Source organism: Odontomachus brunneus, unplaced genomic scaffold (assembly GCF_010583005.1).
Source record: "Odontomachus brunneus isolate Ranch 3 - 2012 unplaced genomic scaffold, Obru_v1 Obru_scaffold_024, whole genome shotgun sequence".
Taxonomy (NCBI): domain Eukaryota; kingdom Metazoa; phylum Arthropoda; class Insecta; order Hymenoptera; family Formicidae; genus Odontomachus; species Odontomachus brunneus.
The window spans coordinates 2,104,571-2,123,307 of record NW_022639474.1 but is presented as its reverse complement, the minus strand read 5'-3'; the positions used below and the strand labels follow the sequence as shown (position 1 = coordinate 2,123,307).

The window sequence follows — 18,737 nt, the reverse complement described above, 5'->3', positions numbered from 1 at the left end:
CTCGCCTCATAGGGGTGGTCCAGCGGCAGATTCCTGGACTGATCGATGAAACGACCGGCGCATTGGATTTCCCGAGTCGCACGCGCACTCACCGTCCTTCCCGCAGACGAGGGCGCGTAAAACGCGTCCTGCCTGCGTCTCGCTTCAGTTACACGCGATCCCGGCGCCGGGGTGCATACAACACCTTCGCGTCGCGCAGAGCACCTGCGGGGGATGATGGAAGTGTGTTACTAGGCCGAGTGGCACGTGATACTCTCTCTTCGCCCGGCGCCGCTACTCTGCGACGTCATGCCCGGCGTTTCCCAGCGGCTGCGTCCAACACGCGGCGCCTAGGACACCTTAGACGTGAATAACGTTGCGCAATGACTCGTCCTTTCGCGATGAGAAGTACACATCGGCTCGCGGCAGCCGGGGAAACTTGTGAATCCCGCTGCGGTGGTCGGAACGCGGATTAAGATTCCCAAGATTTACAATCCCGATCGGCGATTTTTACGAGCGTACGCAGCCCTGACGTTGCTTTACGGATCGGGGATTAATTCGACGGATGATGGAGTGCTGTTAATTTCACCGAAGGTGGTGTGTGCAACGACGCGGGCGTACAGCAGTTGAAGGCGATAGGATCTATTTTGCGAGGTGAGGCACGTGGCAACGACTTTGCCACTACTGATCGGAATAATCGCTTTGGATTAATTGAAATGCTCGATCTCGTTGACACGCGATCTCAAAACATTCCAGTGATTCCTGGAGCAATCATGGATAAACGACGGTCCTTGGACGGAGGAGTGCAGGAGCATCCTTTACCTATTCCGGTTCAGATGTTTCTTTGGCGGCAACTAAGGTCAGTTGGCTAACACAAACTAACACAAATATTAACAGATCAGTTGACAAAATGTTCCTTAATATTTTCGAGGAAAAGAAAATAACAAATCAGTCAAATAAACAATTTAGGAGCAAGAAAGAGCCAGCGCTGTTGTTGGAACGTGTGTTTAACATAAAAAAAGAAAACAATATTTTTTTTACATTTATTAAACGTTTCGGTCTTATCGTTTAGATCGTCTCCAACAACAAGTCAGTGTCAATTTTGATCTAAAAATAATTGTTCATTTCGTTGTTTTTCAGACCATTTATTCGAGCTAAACTGGGGAAAGTTCACGAAGCCTCTTGCACGGTAATGACAACTGATCCAACAATTATTCCAAGTGTCTTTTATTATAGATTAAGAGAGGAAAAACAGGGGAAATGATCTTTCTTATTAGAGACATTTAATAGAAGGCTGATTAGCCTAATTAGAGAAATTTAAATTGAAATTTGATTTATAAAACATAAAACGCCTGGCTGCAGTCAATACTTTGGAAAAAAATTAGAATTTTGTCGAAATGCAATCGTCAGTCGGAGTAAAATACAAACGCTGTCTTATATCTGATACCAGATTAGCCGCGTGTTTTTAATATTACCTGTCCTGGGACATTGATTCAATCGATTGAATTCAAAATCTCGAATATAAGCTTCTATCTTACGCAAGAACGTTTCTTCATCGCTGTTACCGCTTTCGTGGTTGTCTTTATCAAAGTTGTGTTTCTTGTTCAGAACCTGCTTCAATGTTTACCAATGTTAACTCATTCTACTTCGTGACTCTAATATGTCTTGAATGACGATGTCTTATAAAGATAGTTAAATATATAAACATCCTACTGATCGTGTATCTTCTTTTTTAAGTACAGTAATAGTACATCTCTATTCGATTTGAAGCGAAAACACATGTCTCGGGATTTGATGTAATACGTATAATCGAGTGTCTCGCGTTACCCTATTGTTATCCACTACCTGCTTGACCTGCATTAACAAAATGACCTCTTCACGCGGCCGCCCCCACATGTCGCCTACAGTTCTGTCAACATGCGCCAGGCCATCATGTAAGTTGGCTCGTCCGATTAACACCTGCCTGCGAGCTTGCACGCAAGCCTACCTTCGTGTTCTGTATGTCGTGTTGCTCCGGTTGTTGCGGTTTTATTATATTCGGCGGGGTGAAATGCATGATGAAATATTTATACAGACGGTAATGTAGCCTATCGACTTTTAGAAACAACGCTGCTCGTGTTCTTCAGGCAACGATATTACTTTTATCGGTATTCACAATCACCATGAACGCCTTTGCTTTTAATAATGTTTGTACTATCATGTATTATCTACATTATATTGTTGTTTGCGAAATATTAAATTTGTGCATGGAGAAAATATTACAGTAAAAATTACAAAAAAATTTTTTATAACTTTGGACCATACAGAAATTATGACTAACGTTACTATATATTTTTATAAAAATATTATGTACGTTTGATTTTCTATTGCAAAATTATTGCAACTACTTGAATGTTTTATTGCACAATATGAGATAACTAAATTTTATTACAGTAAAGAAAAAATTTTGATCTAAGAAAAAATATTTTTTCCAGAACATTTTTAAGTGAAATTACAATGCAATATAGATAAATGCAGATTTAACTATGTGATATTAATATTTCACACTTTTGCTTTTACTATTGGTTACGTAATTCATTATTTATCGAGTTCATTATATTATATGTACGTACATATATTTCACTTAGCTTTGTCTGTAGCCATTTACAAGGATTTATTGTTGATTTGCTGTGAAAATAACTTTTGACTTTTTAATATTATTCTTGAAACGCTTACACAGGAAATGAAGGAAGCGTGTACGGTCAGTATATATGTTTTCTAAAAATAAACAAGCAACTATATGTTTTTATAAAACTTAATAAACTAAAATACTATATTGTTTTTAAAATTTCCGTTTGTAGCATTTTTTTATTATAGGCATAGATATGGTATTTTAATTTTGTTAGGTTACAGATTGATATTACTTTTAACAATTAATCAAATTAATAATATACGCGACTTAACAAGAAATAATACAAATTACAATAATAAATAAGGACGTAAAGAGTCAAAGTTGCCGGTGACTTAAACTAAAGAGGACCACATCAAATGGTCGAAACGTATTTCATGTGAATTAAATAAATTTTTTCTGTGGCTCATAACATCGGCAACTTTGGTTCTTATTTATTATTGTAATTAATATTACTTTTGTTTCAAGATCGATATATTCTAAATTAATTATTTCGATTAAGTTGCAATCGATATTATTGATGACACCAACAAGTGACTTCCTTTGAAAGATTTCTTTTTTTCTTTTATAGTGTCTGGAAAAGGTCTTAGTGCAGAACCTTCACAACGATCTTACGCCCTCTCTGAGCGAGATTTTGAGCAATGTACCACGTTGGCGTCTGATACAAGCCGCTCTTCCCTACGTCCTTCATGCTGCGTCCAGTGTCCTGCACAATAAGTGAGCTACATTAAATCCCTGCAATATATTAGTTTACTTTCTCCAATCTTTACGCGAGTATCACCGGTGTTAATCTTTCAGGAAGGATTTTCAGAGCCTCGGTGCGATGGAAACGACTCTTCTTTATATTCTTCACTGGATACTCCTGGATTCGGCCGAGGAATGCGCCGAGAACGACGTGGACCCGGCAAACCCCTTTCACTACTTATTTCCGATACCCACCTTGACTGTAAGTTATTTCACTTCTTCGCATCTAATAGAATAGAAATACTTAAGATAATGGTTCCCTTCGCTATTTCAGCTCTTCGTCTACCTGTTTGCGCCTTTGTGCAATCACTTGAAAGACATCGACTTCAGGTCGAACTTACGGTTGGAGAACGGCTTGAAGATATGGTCCGCTATGTACGAATGCCGACATCCGGAGGCGTCTTGCTTTACCACGCATTGTCGCGCCAAGCCGCGTCTTTATTGGAGCCGGTCTTTCAAGTCAGCGTATAAGCATCATATACTGTCGGATGATGTTTTCGTTGGAGGAAGTGAGTGTAATTTGATTTACACGGTTTCAATTCAAAGCAATTTTCGATTTCTTCCATTCTTATTTTAAAAATTCAGATTTTTCGAAACTTCTCGTGTCATTTCTTTGACATAATCTCTTTTCGAAATTGCTCGAGATTTACGCGATCTCCTCCGAACAGTTTTAATTTAAAGCAATTTTCGATTTTTTACATACCTATTTATAACATCCAGATTCTCCGAAACTCAATGATCTTGTGACATTTTTTTGCGAAATCTCTTTGGAGAAGGATCATTCGCTCTTATCATTAAATCAAAGAGTAAATTTATAGTAATGCATACTTCTTAATTTTCTTACATCGTGTTTCTTTTTATAAAACGTTATATAGATGTCGAAAGTCCACCCAGCCAGTCGATCAGTGCGTATTCGGATCAGGCTGCTCCGCCATCTTCGAAAATAATCGATGATGATGTAAGTTTACAGTTAAATATAACAAAATTTTTGCATTCTTATGAAATGAAGAGTAATTTTTCATATACGTTATTAGCAACAGAGTACTTGGTTGTCATCGCCGAAAGACACTGTATTCCCAGAAACGATACCCGAGGAGAGCTCCGGCGCCGAGGACGAGCATGTGGTAAGTTTATGATTGCGGCGAATATCAATCGCTAATCTCACCCGACGCATTTTACATTTCACCAGGTAATATTCAGATTACCCTCCTTAAGCGAGTCGGAGAAAATGATTGACGGGGTAAAAAAAGTTTCCACTATATTCGCAGTGAGTTACATGAGGTAATATCTCGCGATTGATCACGGAGCAAATAATATTTTTGTGGCTATCGCAGGCTGAGGCTAGCATCTTCCACGTCGCGATGGGCAGGACTACCAGCTCCTCGAAATCCACGGTGATGATAGAGCAGGTCACGGCGATCTCCGGGTTTGACACGTGCAAGCAGTACCACGGCAAAACTATGAAAACCGGGTTGGCTACATGTTTCGCCATCTTATGCCATATATTCTTTATATTCTTTATATTAAATGTTACGGCGTTTGTTAGTTGTCCAGTTAGAGCTAGATTACACCTGAAATGCCTTACACGGAGAGAATTTTACAGTAACAATTACTGTAGGACTTTGTAATCGAGAAATAAATTGACATTCTGCAATAATTCACTATCCTTTCATTTCATATGTGCTATTTGTACTTTAAGAGCTGAAATGTTCAAACACTTGCTGTTCAAACACTTGCTATGTTTCTAGCGAAATTTACCGTCCCTCAGCAAGATAGACCTTACTAACAATCTTAAACTAACAAAAAGCATAGTAAAATTGAAACGATTTCATGTCAAAAAAGAAAACTATAATATTCTCTCTGTGTAACGTAACGAAGGTAGTTTTTTATAACTCTGTTTTACTATATTTAGAGAATAGAACACGAGTTTACGTGATTTATTGAAGTGTAGAAAGATAATGATATTTTTGATTAGAAGTATGGATAAAGAGAAGGATGATAAAACATCCAAGGCGGAAAAAGAAGCACAGGAGGCTCCGAAGGCACGTGGAAGTTTCTCAACCCAACGTCAAAGCGCACCTAGTGACGCAATCACGACAGAGCAAACCACGGGTTCTTCGACTGTCGATTTGGACGTTCGTGCCGCAACCTTCCTGGATGTAGCCACTCTGAGATGCCTGTTCGTGTCCCAATGGCAGGAAGAAGGTGTCTTCTGGGCTCTTCAGTTTCTATACTATCGGTCAGTTATTTTAAATGATCGGAGGTAACAGCGTATCGTAATAGGAAGTAACGCAATCGCAGTTTATGCAAATATTATAAGGTATCTTTCTTATTTATTGATTTTTTCGTCAGATTTTGTTGTATTGAAACAACTTTTTGATATTTGGAAACGGTTTCCCGAGAAGAAGGTGCCTTTCTTATTCATTGATTTTTTCGTCAAATTTTGTTGTATTGAAACAACTTTTTGATATTTGGAAACGGTTTCCCGAGAAGAAGGTGCCTTTCTTATTCATTGATTTTTTCGTCAAATTTTGTTGTATTGAAACAACTTTTTGATATTTGGAAACGGTTTCCCGAGAAGATCAAGTTGTAGTCTGCATTTGGATTAATTAGTCGTGTCGTTAAAATACACACTGCAGGCTACGAAGAATCAACGAAGAAAGCTCCGTGCAACAAATGCCACGCCGTCGCAGTAACTCCTTGCCTATACCGAAAATCGAGGTCTCCATTTACCAGAGTCCCGAAAGTAAGAAAAAAGATGTGCTGAAGGACTTCATAGAGATTCCCGAAACGCGTGACGTCTCAGTGGTGGCGGGTACGCACTCATACCCGATATTTACTGTCTAGCAACTCTCTCTCTTCTTCTGTGTAAATTTGAACACATTTTCAAAATCACCATACATTACATTTAAAGGTCAAGACGTTGAATCTAGTCATACAAGACGCGCCAGCGAGAAAACGAAGAAACGTATGAAGATGGCCGACCTCAAGGCTTTCGTGGAGACGAAGCTGCTCTCGAAGTCGGAGAAGGCACTTGAGAAGATTGGCCAGGATGAACCTAAGATGTTGTTCGAGCAGGTAAATGATCAGATAACTTGACTGCTTGGTTAAAATAACAACTGAAAAAAAATACTTGAGAATTTATTTGCAGGATATAAAGTTTATTTCTGTGAAATAAAATTTATTTTTGTAAATAAACTGTATATCTCACAAATAAAGTTTCAAGTATTTTTTTCTCGGTGTAGTTGACAGAATATTCTTATTTTATAACGAAATTGCAACGTTAGTTTGTAATTTATAATATAATTTAAAATCTTTAAAATCTTTACGTAAAAACTGACAAATATTTTCAAGTAAGTTGCAAATTATATATTAGACGAAATATCAATTGGCGTGCTTGTTAATTTATATTAATCAGATTTATTAGTTACTTAAATTTTTATAATAACGAGTCACTTACAATTTCATCCTTTTAGTAATTGTATTACAAAGAAAAATAAGTTGTCATATAACATTATAAATTTATTTAAATTATCCAATTTCAGGAGTGTCATAGAAGTCTCGATACTGGGGACGACCATCTGACGCAACAAACTTCGACGTGCTCGAAAACCTTCGAAGCGAAGGATGTCGATTACATGAAGCATCCTACAAATCTGATCAAAGGGAAAAGTATGCCAAGCTTAAGGTAGGCGCTGTTGAATTAGCGCGAAAGAAAGCTGTAGCAACTTCTACCTCGTACAATTTTTTTTCTCTCTTTGAATTGCGATCTGTCTCGTTCGCACGTAAAATCGCGCCTTTCTTCACGGTGATTTATCTTTACTTTAAAGTTACCTCCTCGTAACTTACATCGCTATTTTACTTCGCCGCAAGCGAGAATACCCGTATAGTTTCGCTTGACCTCGACTGTCGGCAAGCTCGGAAGTACGGAGCGTATTTATTCGCGAACGCTTCTACGTAGGCTAGTCTAAGAAGTTATACAATAATACGCATCTCTATTTCTTCAACTAATAACAACTATAGCGACGAGGGACGTAGTTGTGCTTAGGCTGTATGCAATAAGAGACGAGCGTTTCATTAGAGCAAGAAGTTTCCTTACCGACATAGACGAGAATCAATGTTGGGTAGCGCAATTAGAATAACTTATATATCTTGATTGTAATGACATTGTAATGATTTGACACGGAAAAGAAAAGTTTAGCTGAATTATCCAAATTTCCGGTAAAATATGAACAAACAGAAATTCCGGTTACCAGGATTCCGGCCAAGTTAACGAGATTTCCGATTGACTTGAACAGAATCCCAGTAATTTCAATCGAAATTTTCTGGTACATTTCACCAGAAATTTGTTTAATCCAGCATTTCTTATATGTAGATATTACACAACAAATGCGTTTTCAGTCACGACAGCAATTACATCTCAAATTCGCCGCACAAAACTTCAAAATCGCATTGGATTGGTGTCTATTAGAGTTAGAAAAGATGTCTCCTTTTTTTATTTTTCTTTTCTACAAACCGTGACTATCTCTTCACCCAACACTGATAATCTTGAACGATGTTTTCGACCATAAATTGGGTGGATAAGTTTTATTCTATAATTTGCAATATATTCCGAAAATTTCTAATACAACTTTCTCAAGATACGATACACACAAATGCAGTCCTATATCTCCTTATTGAGACAGCGATCTTCATTAACGTGACGTGTTATATTTTAATCGAAAAAGAATTTGTCACTTTGCGAAAATATATGGCCTAATATATGGTGCGAGAATGTGGCTCAACGCGTTTCCGACAATTAATCCAGCGCTTAAATATTGATAAGCCTATCGTAATACTTATGCGTAATGGTCTTTCTCTGTGTGTGTCTCTTTTCTCTCTCTCGTTCGCCCTTTCACCCCGAACTCGTACTCAGCTGCTTGATTAACGAGCTGACCGCGGGAGGGTAAGTCATCAACGTCACTCGGAGGAAATTCCGTACTGCAGCTCGGTTCACACGCTTCTTTTACGAGCTTCCTGCTTCCGGTAGGGCGCACATTTACCCCTTGAAATATACTGAAATCCAGTCGCATCGGCACGTCGGCAAAAATCGAAGGCACATCACTAACCCACTTCGTGTTTCGTACACAACAGTCAATTTCTACTATATTTTCTCTCTCTTTTCTTGACAACTCTCAGAAAAATGTAATCTTATCTTTAGCGAAATCCTTTTATATATGGCCTCAAAAGTATTCTTCTAAAATAAAGAAGGAAATATTCTAACGTTTTCGGTATAGGCAAGGAGTTACTGCAACGGCGTGGCATTTGTTGCACGGAGCTTTCTTCGTTGATTCTTCGTAGCCTGCAGTGTGTATTTTAACGACACGATTAATTAACCCAAATGCAGACTACAACTTGATTTTCTCGGGAAATTGTTTTCAAATATCAAAAAGTTGTTTCTAACCACAATATTCTTGAAATTGGAGAAATTTCGTCTTTCGTCTACACGTTCTCTACAAGTAAAACTTGTTCTCAATAAAAATCTCTGTTAACCATATTTCTGATAAGAAGACATTCTGCTTGAAGTAAATATATTCTTCTTGATTCAAAAGGAAAAAATTAAAATAATGCTTAATAGATTTTCGATTCACAGTTCATTTTATTAGAAAAGGAATATTCTTTCAGTAAAACTTTCTGCTTAGAATGTAGGATTATAAGAAATAGCATCTTGCAACTAAAGTCTTTCTTTTGAGTGTTGAAATATTTTCTTGTTAGTTTTAGAAGAAAGTTTTTTTTGAGACTCTATATATGAGAATTTTCGCTAAAAATAAAATTATATCTTTTTGAGTGAACCACTGTTGTTCCTGTTATGTATTAAACAACGTATAATTTGAGCCCTCTTTATTTTTTATTGTATATAAAATTATCCTGCAGTCAATATATTTAGCCGTATTTAACAACGACACTTTATATACAGATGTTAATTGTGATTCTTTAGTATTTGCGTTGTGTACCCCACCGTATCACAGTCAACGAGCAAAACCAAATTTGAAATTATAACTAATCGTTGTTCCCTAAATAATGCCACTTAACGACTTGCCGATTAAGATTCATCGAAATCAACGATTCTTCGCCTGACTTTCATCCTCAGTTATGTCTTTTTATGATACTTAAATCTATGTATTATACATAACGTTTGATTATATATATTATATCACGCACCATGTATAATTAAGATCCACGATTAAGATAAATACGTATTCTCTTGTGTTGCTTTTGTAGTCTATTGCTTTATATACCATCACGGTTTCTTTGAATATATAAATGAGAAAAAATTTTCGTACATTATAGAATCATCACCGTATTTTATATATTTATGCATGTTTTTTTACGATAAGTAAGAAGTCAAAGAAGACGTTGCCCTTTGGTAAAGTCGTGGTTCCATTAATTGCCGTTAATTGCCAATACCCTTGTAATCTTTGTGACACCGTTAAGATAGACTTATCCCTTGTTTCCCGACATATAAAAACGTCTATTTTATTTTCAACTTACTCAAACAAAGTAATATTTTTCAATTTTTAACACGCATCCGCAAGTATATAATGATATATAAAATGAAGAAACAAATAGTTATTTATGATAACATTCAAGGATACACCTTCGATGTAAACATTATCAAAATTATTATTTATTATTCGAATGAAAATATTTACACGAATACAAATTTCGATGTCCAATCAATTTTCCCACGATCAACTCGAACTTCTTCATCCGTTTAAAATTTCTTAAAAATATCTATCGTTTTTTTATTTAAAATTGTCCACGATTACACTGCAAGTACAAGTGTATTATTTTTAAACGTGTATAAGCGTATAATTTGCCCGAAGCTCTTTTTATACATTGTCTGCAATTTTAAATCATGTTATTCACACGTTTAAGATATGTAAATTATAATTTAATACTTTTAAACATATTACGTGACGTGATTTAGAATGGTGAGGAACGTGTAAAAAAGGATTCAGCCAAAATAACATACTTGGATTTGGAGTGTGTGTGTGTTAATTGTTAATTCGTTGAGAAACTCGTGATCGTCGATATATTGGGCAACGTTGATACGAAAAGTCGTTAAAAATCATCGAGCATGTGTCAACGGAATGACAGGCGCACGATCGTAGATCGAGATCATAGAGATGAGAACGTAGTGCTTGATTAGGGCTCACATTGGCAAGTGGCATGAGGACATTCGAGAAGACGTCCTGTCGAATTGGGCTTCTGATCTACGCTGCTTTGTAGGTATATCGGCGACACCCGCATCGAGAGGAAGCAGAGTCCGTTTTATAGCCAGTCCTGTACTGCGCAGAACCCTATCATCACCGTCACGGAACACACGCCAACTCCATCGCCCGATTACATGAAGCGCCAAGTAAGGGACACGCAATTCTCCGTGCGTTTGAATAGCTTCATCGCTTTAAATACACATTGTTCCTTCAGGGATCCATCGAGAGTCAATTGGACGCTATCAGTGCGCAAGGAGGTCGTCTGTGCTCCGAGAGGAAACCTAGTCTCACAAGATCACAGACGGACTCTAATATTACTTACATGAGCGACGAAGTGCCAGAAGCTCCGGGCTCCGCGTGTTACGTCACGAAGGAAGGTGACGTTGATCTTCAGGTTGTCCTAAAGGTGATTATCAATTGCAATCGTACTTCCCTAATTTGACACATACGTCGCTTTGATCATTCGTATTCTTCACTGTCTAGGCGATACACTCCGTCGCTTTGCGGGATAATGCCTGTTGTACGCCGCGAGTTTGCGAGATTATCCTGAACCTGGTGGAATTGTTGATGGACATGGGGGTCATGAAGCACTGTCTCCGGGAAGAAGCTACGGGCAGTAACGCAGGTAAATAAACTAGATTATTTACATTGTGTGTATATATGTGTGTGTGTGTGTGATTTTTTTTCATTTCAATTAATCTTATATTTTAAATGAAATACAATGTAATATTTTAGGATATTAAAACAAACACAGGGGGGCGCGCGCCTCTTAGCTAGTAATTCCACAAAGAAATGTTTAAAATGTATTTATATAAATCATCTGTAAATGTAAAATACATGTATACATGAGAGGAGTAACATCAATCTGTTAAAAAAAAAGATTTCCAAAACTTAGTTAAAATAGTACTAATTCAGTATCTTTTATAATAATTCATTACTTCTTGAATACCCATATTGATATGATAATAACATGGTAATGGTAACAATAAGCTTTCAATATATATATTTGGAACTTTTATATAATGCTGCGAAAGTTAGAAGTTGTTTTTTATCTGTTACTACTTAGTAATGACATTAACTTTTTTAAATATAACTGTAACAAATAATTTTAGGAAGGAAATAGTTCTTAAATATTTATTTTTAAGTAATTATTTTTGTTTCAACCTTTTTACTGTGGCATGTCAAACTAAATTGTTTATTGATCAGCTATTATTTGTGAAAAATGAAGAAAACGCCTACTTGACATACGTAATTAAGAGTCTATTTGATTTTTTGCACAGGGTCAGGTACAGGAATCGATAAATCAGAAACGGGAAAGAAACATGATTCGCCAACAGGATTGACTCAACAAGAATACAGGCACGATCCGAATGGAGGGAGCAAATCAAATGCTCACAGTCTTCTTATGCATTGCGTGATTAGAGTGTTGAAGCACTTAGGCTGTCCATACGGTTGCTTGGAAGGAGTACGTGGGCCTCAAGCCGATATCTGTCGCTCTCAGGGCCAAACAATCCTGACCAAACTGCATCGAGCGAGTTCCCGTCAATTCTCGAGGTTCTTAAAAACAATGATGAGAGAGCAACCGTTAGCAGAAATCTTAGACTTCTTTCACTCGTATGTCGGGTACTGCGTCGATCCGAGCTCGCTGTTATCGCCACTCAGTGAGTACATTAAAAATGAAATTCTAATTAATCGTAGATATTTTATCATTTATTGAAGACTCACGTTCCGTAACATTAATTCAGGGATAATCGTAATATTAAGATAAAGCGGGAATTTTTTTATTTATAGTAGTATATATATATATATATATATATATATATATATATATATATATATATATATAAAAAAAGCTTCTTTTTAATTCTTTTAAATTTCTCTCTTTTCTATATTAATCTTTCATCGACCTTCCTCGATTTTCCTGCAGATCAGAAACGAGTGTCCAGCAAGTCTCCGGACGTGGCCTCCCAAAGTGGATACGCGACGAATTTCGGTGCCGGCATGATGGGTTCTGGAGCCAGTGGGGCAGTTGGGGGTACCTCAGGTGGAACTGGCGGGGGCACCGGTGCGACGGCGAGCGGCGTCGCGACGTCCTACAACGCCGGCGGTTATGGGGCGCGCGGTATCGAAGGGCAAATCATAGCATGCGTCTTCAAGGTGCTGGTCACCCGCCTGGTCGATTCCGCGAAGCAACTGAAGGCACAGGAGAACATTAACTTGTATTGCGACGTGCGACAGTTGATGACGTACGTCAAGGAGGCGCACGGCGGCATTTTCCGACGCGTCAGCCTCAGCGGCATCTTGGATTCCGCGGATCGACCGAATAAACGTTGCAACAGCAACGTGCAAACGACGCGTGTCATAAGGTTCGTAGATGAATTGAGAAGCGTGAACACGCTTGGCGCGTCAAAATAAATTTTTAACTAATTTGCTTGGGATCAGAGAAGTAATTTCTCAGATAGAGATATATTTCGGCATATTTTGTCTGCTTACGTGATTAGCATAAGTGCGCAAAGTGCATTCTTTGTATATTTAGTATCTTTGTCTATTTGTCTTTATTCGTAATTTATAAAATAGCGAATATTATTAACGTATTGCATACATTTTTATATGACGATTCATTCCATCATAGGCATATACATCAGTCGGATTTAGAGGAACACGCGGATATCGGGGGAGATACATGTTATACCGTTGACGATAGGGGCACACGGAAATTCCTCTTTAAAAAGAGGAGCACGTCGTCCACTTGCGCTGTAAATATAACGACTATGATTCTAGCAATTATACAATCGTTGTTTTACATAATTCCGTATCAGCATTAAAATCGAGTCGGGTAGGCCGGGTCGAATTTGCAGAGCCTTCTCGAGACGCAGCTGAGCGAGGAGAAGATTAGTCAAAGCCCGTTGGGCAATTTGCGTAAGAAGCATCATGTGTTGACACCCAGGCAGAGCGAGCGCAATCTCGGTGTTGGCGAGCCTTCCCTGGGTCCCGGAAAAATGCGGAAGTCGACGCGATTTCAGATCGGCGGTATCGGTGAGCGTCGTGAATTGCACGTATCATTAACCGCGTACTGTGAACCATTATAACGAATCGTTCTGATCGGTTTTAGTTAATTGGTTCCGGAAGGAGTACAGTCGAACCGATTCTACCGATAGCCATGAAAGTAGCGAGTCACCCACAGACGGTAGCTTTGTTAGGCAACCCAGCTTCCATTACGGTCCCCATCGCAGCACATCGCGAACGGGACGTGGGTAAGATATTGGATACAAAGCGCTCACTCGGCATTACGTCTGAGACATTTATTTTACTAATAAGAAGATTATTTCACCATGAGAAAATGATTCCATTATAAAAGTATTGATTTATTGTAAGAAAACTATTGTGTTTTTTCTCGAGAAATAATGGTGAACTATACTGAGACGTGCGTGAATTTCCTCCAGGGTTGGCTTAACTCTGCAGAAGGCGAAACGTCGGATGGAGGATCAGCTGAATAAGATCGGATTCGGAAAAAGCAAGAAGAAAGAAAGCTTGGAGGAAGCGCCTGGAAACTGTAAGATTGGATTAATATTTTCGTCATATATATAAATTAATCGTTACATCGCTCGTTTTATAGTATATAATATGTTTTATACAGTAATATTCAGGGTTGGGAAAGTTACTTTTTAAAAGTAACTCGTTACAGTTACAGTTACTCAAAAAGTAACGAGTCGTTATTTTTAAGTTACTTTTTTTAAATGATTGTAAATTAGTATTGTAAATACAAAAATCTTACATTTTAAGTTTTACTAAAATGTAACAATTGAATTTTATAATTAATATCTATCACATTAATTAGTCTATCCATTTAACAAATTTCAAATATGTACTTAATATAATAAAAATTTAATGATAGTCTTGTAGAGAGATAAAAAATTTAATCACATACTTTATAAATACGTTAATAAATTTATTAAATTAATATACGATTATCATATAATTTTAATTTTACTTTACGTTCCTCAAGTAACTATTAAAGTAACTGTTAAAAAAGTTACAAGTTAATAAAAATAAGTAACTAAGTTAAGTTACAGTTACAGGTGGAAAAAAGTAACTAAGTTAAGTTACAGTTACTGAAAAAATGTAACTGTAATTGTAACTTCGTTACAAGTAACGAGTTACTTTCCAACCCTTGTAATATTATAGTTAATAGTTCTAGACTTTTCCTTTTTCACACGTATGCTTCAACGAGCATCCTCCAAATGAAATAATGTCCATTCAGCATGACGATATAAATGTATGCATTTATTACTTCTAACTAGATTTCAGTCGGAGAAACTCCACGGAGCTCGGCGAGGCCTGCAGAGAATCCGAGTTTGTTGTCCTGAAGGAAAGAAGGTTAATACCTCGCAACGCGGTGTTCGAAGGAATGTTGCGGTTCTCTTTCCTGCTGGAGACCTGCCAACCCGGCTCCGTTCCCGATCCTCACCTAATGGCGTCGCTCTTAGATCTTGTAATGACTAGTCCGATATTTCGGCAGATTACTCTATACTTTCGCATAGCGCGACAGAATTTGGCATTAACAGAATTGTGCGATTGCAGCCATATGCGCCAGTGGTATCTCGCGCTTGTCTGATACTGGAATGCGCGCACTTGGTGCATCAATGTAACAAAGGCCACTGGCCGGCGTGGATGAAGCACAACTTTCCCATGTTTCGGCCGTCGATGCCTATAAACAATCGAAACGCCCCGAGCGCACTTAGGCGCATTCACGTGCTGCAACGCACCGCGGGCAAGCTGTTTTATCAGTGGGCGGAGGTAATTTCACTTGTTACGCGACGGTACATTTTTTAACATTCGACAGGAAATTTTGAGAAATATTACATATGAAGTTGTGATCGAAATAGGCTATAGGTACGCGATTAGAAGAGTTCTTAGCTGAGGATAAGCAAAATATGGAGCAGGTCACGAGTATAGTGTCCGACGAGGGTAAACAGAGAGACTTGGTTCTGGAGGACGAAGAGGAAGATTTTCTGGACGATGGTAAAACTCCCACGTCAGTATGTTGGGTCAGTCGAAAAGCTCAGTTCGATTTTCTACTTTCTTCAACAGAAAATCGACTATGTTTTACAACAAATACTTCAATTGAATTCAATCAATTCAGTTGAAATCAATTGATTAAACGGTCTCCAAATTATTGGCTCATATTATTCGTCAATTAAACAGAATTATTAATTAAACAAGTAATTAATTACTCGCAACCCTATTTCGTTTGAACGCAATAAAACAAATTTATCTAAAAAATCGAACCGAATTTTCTGATTGAGTCAATATCGGAGGAGATCCCAGTATCATGAATGGAGTTGAATGAGAATTGCAATTCGAATATTAAGAAGTGATAACTTGCAGCTAGTATAAATAGTTACGGATCTCAGTGCCCTTTCGCGTTGCGACTCGTTGCCTGCGTTTTGCTGTTGGAAGTGACGGCGTTTCTGAGGGAGACTTATCAAACTTTGCCGAAATCGAGCAAATTGCTGACGAAGGAACGTCCGCCGCCATGGGAAAGAATGTCGCTACACTACAGTCGAGAAGCGAATCGACGGTGGAGCTTGGCTTTGTCGTCTATGGGTCATTCGCAGACGTCCGCGCAGAGTCTACAGTCTATAGTCGGCGATCGCGAAGCCGGTTAGTACGAGAAAATGCACACGCTTATGCGCAAAGCTCGTAACCGTATTAACGGAGAACCCAATGCAAACTATTTCCGTGTACGTTGACCCGAATGAAATCGCATTCCGCTTTCGAGTTGATTGTGTCATAATGTGTGGATAAAAGGATAAATTAATTCCACAGCGGATCGTAAAATCAGTTTTGTCGTTTTTGAACCTGATTACGAATCAGAGGGGAGCAGTAAATCGACGGTTACGATACAAGGGGAGGAGACTCAGAACATCGAGAAAGAGAAGGCGAAGCGAGTGCAGGCGCCTCAAGGCAGACCGTTCCTCCTCCGTCGCAGTACCGCTGGAACTGGCTCGTTTAAAAAGAGGAGTCTTAAACTTCGTCGCAATACCAAGGAGGGCAAGGACATAGAAAGCGAGGCGTGTAAGCGAGAGAGCTGTGTAAATCACAGTGAATAATTATCATTTTTAATGTTGTGGCTCGTGAATTTATTGGTGTTACGGATCTTACTTATAGCTGTTTATCATTGTTAGTTGTTAATCGCAATGAAGGTATTATTATTATTATGTATTCTTAACATCGCTAACGTGCATAGCAATGTAAATGAATAGCACGCTTTCGTCCACAGTCGCGGTAAAACGCGCGGATTCAATTCAGTCCAAGAGAAAAGTAAGCTCGCTCTCTGACAGAAGCGACACGTCCGAACCTGGTTACGGTGGTGAGGTTAGCGGCGAGGAGTCGCCCGGTATTCTCAGCGACGACCAGCCACCGGAGAGTCCGAGTGACAGCAACGAGACTGACGAGACCAACAAGAATTTCCCATGGATGAAGGTTCTGGTGCAGCTCGTCAACTCCTTCAATTTTTACTGTTCCCATCAGAATTTCTGCCATCCCTTCTGTCATCGGCGACAGATGCGCGCTAGTAGCAGATTAGTCAAGTCCGTAAGGAAGATCTATGGCGAGAAGTTTGGTGTATTAAACGGCACGGGACTGTTGGACGTTGACACTGATAAGAAGGAGGATGGTAAAAAAGACAAACGTAGCCGCAAAGTGTCCGACCAAACCAGCACGCAGGTTTCGCCTGTCAGGCGGAAAGATAGCGTGGGACGCAAATACAAGTAATTCGGAATTTTATTTATATGCATATTCGATTGGAGTATTTCATAGTCGAAAATAAGAATTCCTCTATTAATAAATAAATTAATATACGATTAATACTATTCGGAGATGTATAAATGCCTGGTTTACAATGATATCGCTAATAAGGTAGTCGATTGAGTTGGTGTTATTAAGATGCTTAAATGTTTTCATAGAGTTGTATCGTTGCAACCAAAAAATTCTGATCCTATAAAGAGCTTATAAAGAGCTTTTAAGTTATATCCAATATGCTAGTTTAACATTTGTATGCAGGATAGAGAAAAATATGGATGGCTCTGGTCGATTAACTCAAAGAGATTCATCAAAGGATCTCGCGGAACAGGACTCTGAGAGAGGCAAGGAATTCTCGAGGAAAAGCGCAGCAAAGCACGATGTCGAAGAGGATAAAGAGCCGCCGCCGATCCTGAAGTACATAAAGACTCAAGTGAAAGACGCCTTTCACGTACCTCTGGCTACTTTGATCAAGGGGGCGGTTGTCATGACGGAAGATTTGTTTGTGGATGTTTTGCCGGCCGCATGGGAGCTTTTATTGGAGTCCAACCAGGAAGTCGCCGCGTCAGCCGCGGCACTCTTCATCGTGTCGGCTGTGCGAGCGCCGAACCAGGCCAGCGAATTGATGCACAAGGGCCTTCAGCACACCAGCACCAGCGTCCGCATCAATGCCATTCTGCGGTTTCAAGTCCTGTGGAAATTGCGATACCAGGTGTGGCCACGAATGGAGGAAGCAGCTCATCTGACGTTCAAAGTGCCTCCGCCGGGGATAGAGTTCACATTGCCGTCGCCGAAAATTGGAATAGAATCCTTGCCGGTGGTCGATCCACCCTGGATGCCGCAAGTGAAGACCAAGGTGGAAGAGGTCACTATCAATCAGGAACGTCATGTAAGTCAATCGTGTCGGCTTCGTCATTTATGATTCTATTCAGTGTATTATATTGAGTGTAATAAGTAATTTTTGCTTACTTCGTGTCGTTTGCGCCTGTCAAATTACCAGGCAAATAGCTGTCATTGCGTTGGTTAGGTCATGAAAAAAAATACAGAAGAGATATGTTTCTTTTTGTCTCTCCCTGTCTCTCCCTGTCTCTCCCTGTCTCTCCTTGTCTCTCCCTGTTTCTTCTTGTCTCTCCTTGTCTCTCCCTGTCTCTCCCTGTCTCTCCTTGTCTCTCCCTGTTTCTCCCCAAAAATTATATTTTTGTGTCGTTATAATTTTATGAAACAAAAGATATGTTTCGATCTAATCTCCTGTCATACACACACACTTGGTATACATTATTCTTATA

At 38.8% G+C, this 18,737-nt stretch overlaps 1 protein-coding gene across 14 annotated transcripts in view; it reads left to right on the top strand.

Moving 5' to 3' along the window:
* Positions 1-143: 143 nt before the first annotated feature.
* LOC116842325 (protein unc-80 homolog) overlaps positions 144-18,737 on the top strand; it is a 38,341-nt gene continuing 19,747 nt past the window's right edge. For 3 of the 14 annotated variants that reach the window (XM_032811379.1, XM_032811381.1, XM_032811380.1), the window contains exons 1-33: positions 144-633; positions 736-838; positions 1,120-1,168; positions 1,887-1,913; positions 2,699-2,719; positions 3,219-3,364; positions 3,446-3,593; positions 3,666-3,900; positions 4,267-4,349; positions 4,426-4,515; positions 4,581-4,658; positions 4,726-4,862; positions 5,367-5,630; positions 6,031-6,206; positions 6,306-6,469; positions 6,937-7,079; positions 8,307-8,336; positions 10,664-10,793; positions 10,862-11,053; positions 11,131-11,272; positions 11,928-12,308; positions 12,575-13,013; positions 13,280-13,403; positions 13,488-13,683; positions 13,760-13,901; positions 14,091-14,200; positions 14,949-15,139; positions 15,229-15,444; positions 15,534-15,669; positions 16,036-16,311; positions 16,477-16,725; positions 16,931-17,420; positions 17,713-18,340. In XM_032811379.1, coding sequence (XP_032667270.1) covers positions 753-838; positions 1,120-1,168; positions 1,887-1,913; positions 2,699-2,719; positions 3,219-3,364; positions 3,446-3,593; positions 3,666-3,900; positions 4,267-4,349; positions 4,426-4,515; positions 4,581-4,658; positions 4,726-4,862; positions 5,367-5,630; positions 6,031-6,206; positions 6,306-6,469; positions 6,937-7,079; positions 8,307-8,336; positions 10,664-10,793; positions 10,862-11,053; positions 11,131-11,272; positions 11,928-12,308; positions 12,575-13,013; positions 13,280-13,403; positions 13,488-13,683; positions 13,760-13,901; positions 14,091-14,200; positions 14,949-15,139; positions 15,229-15,444; positions 15,534-15,669; positions 16,036-16,311; positions 16,477-16,725; positions 16,931-17,420; positions 17,713-18,340 — 5,919 coding nt within the window. In that variant the 5' untranslated portion in view covers positions 144-633; positions 736-752. The remainder of the gene's footprint in view (positions 634-735; positions 839-1,119; positions 1,169-1,886; positions 1,914-2,698; positions 2,720-3,218; positions 3,365-3,445; positions 3,594-3,665; positions 3,901-4,266; positions 4,350-4,425; positions 4,516-4,580; positions 4,659-4,725; positions 4,863-5,366; positions 5,631-6,030; positions 6,207-6,305; positions 6,470-6,936; positions 7,080-8,306; positions 8,337-10,663; positions 10,794-10,861; positions 11,054-11,130; positions 11,273-11,927; positions 12,309-12,574; positions 13,014-13,279; positions 13,404-13,487; positions 13,684-13,759; positions 13,902-14,090; positions 14,201-14,948; positions 15,140-15,228; positions 15,445-15,533; positions 15,670-16,035; positions 16,312-16,476; positions 16,726-16,930; positions 17,421-17,712; positions 18,341-18,737) is intronic. The other 11 variants (XM_032811377.1, XM_032811376.1, XM_032811384.1 and 8 more) reach the window with 9 other exon arrangements.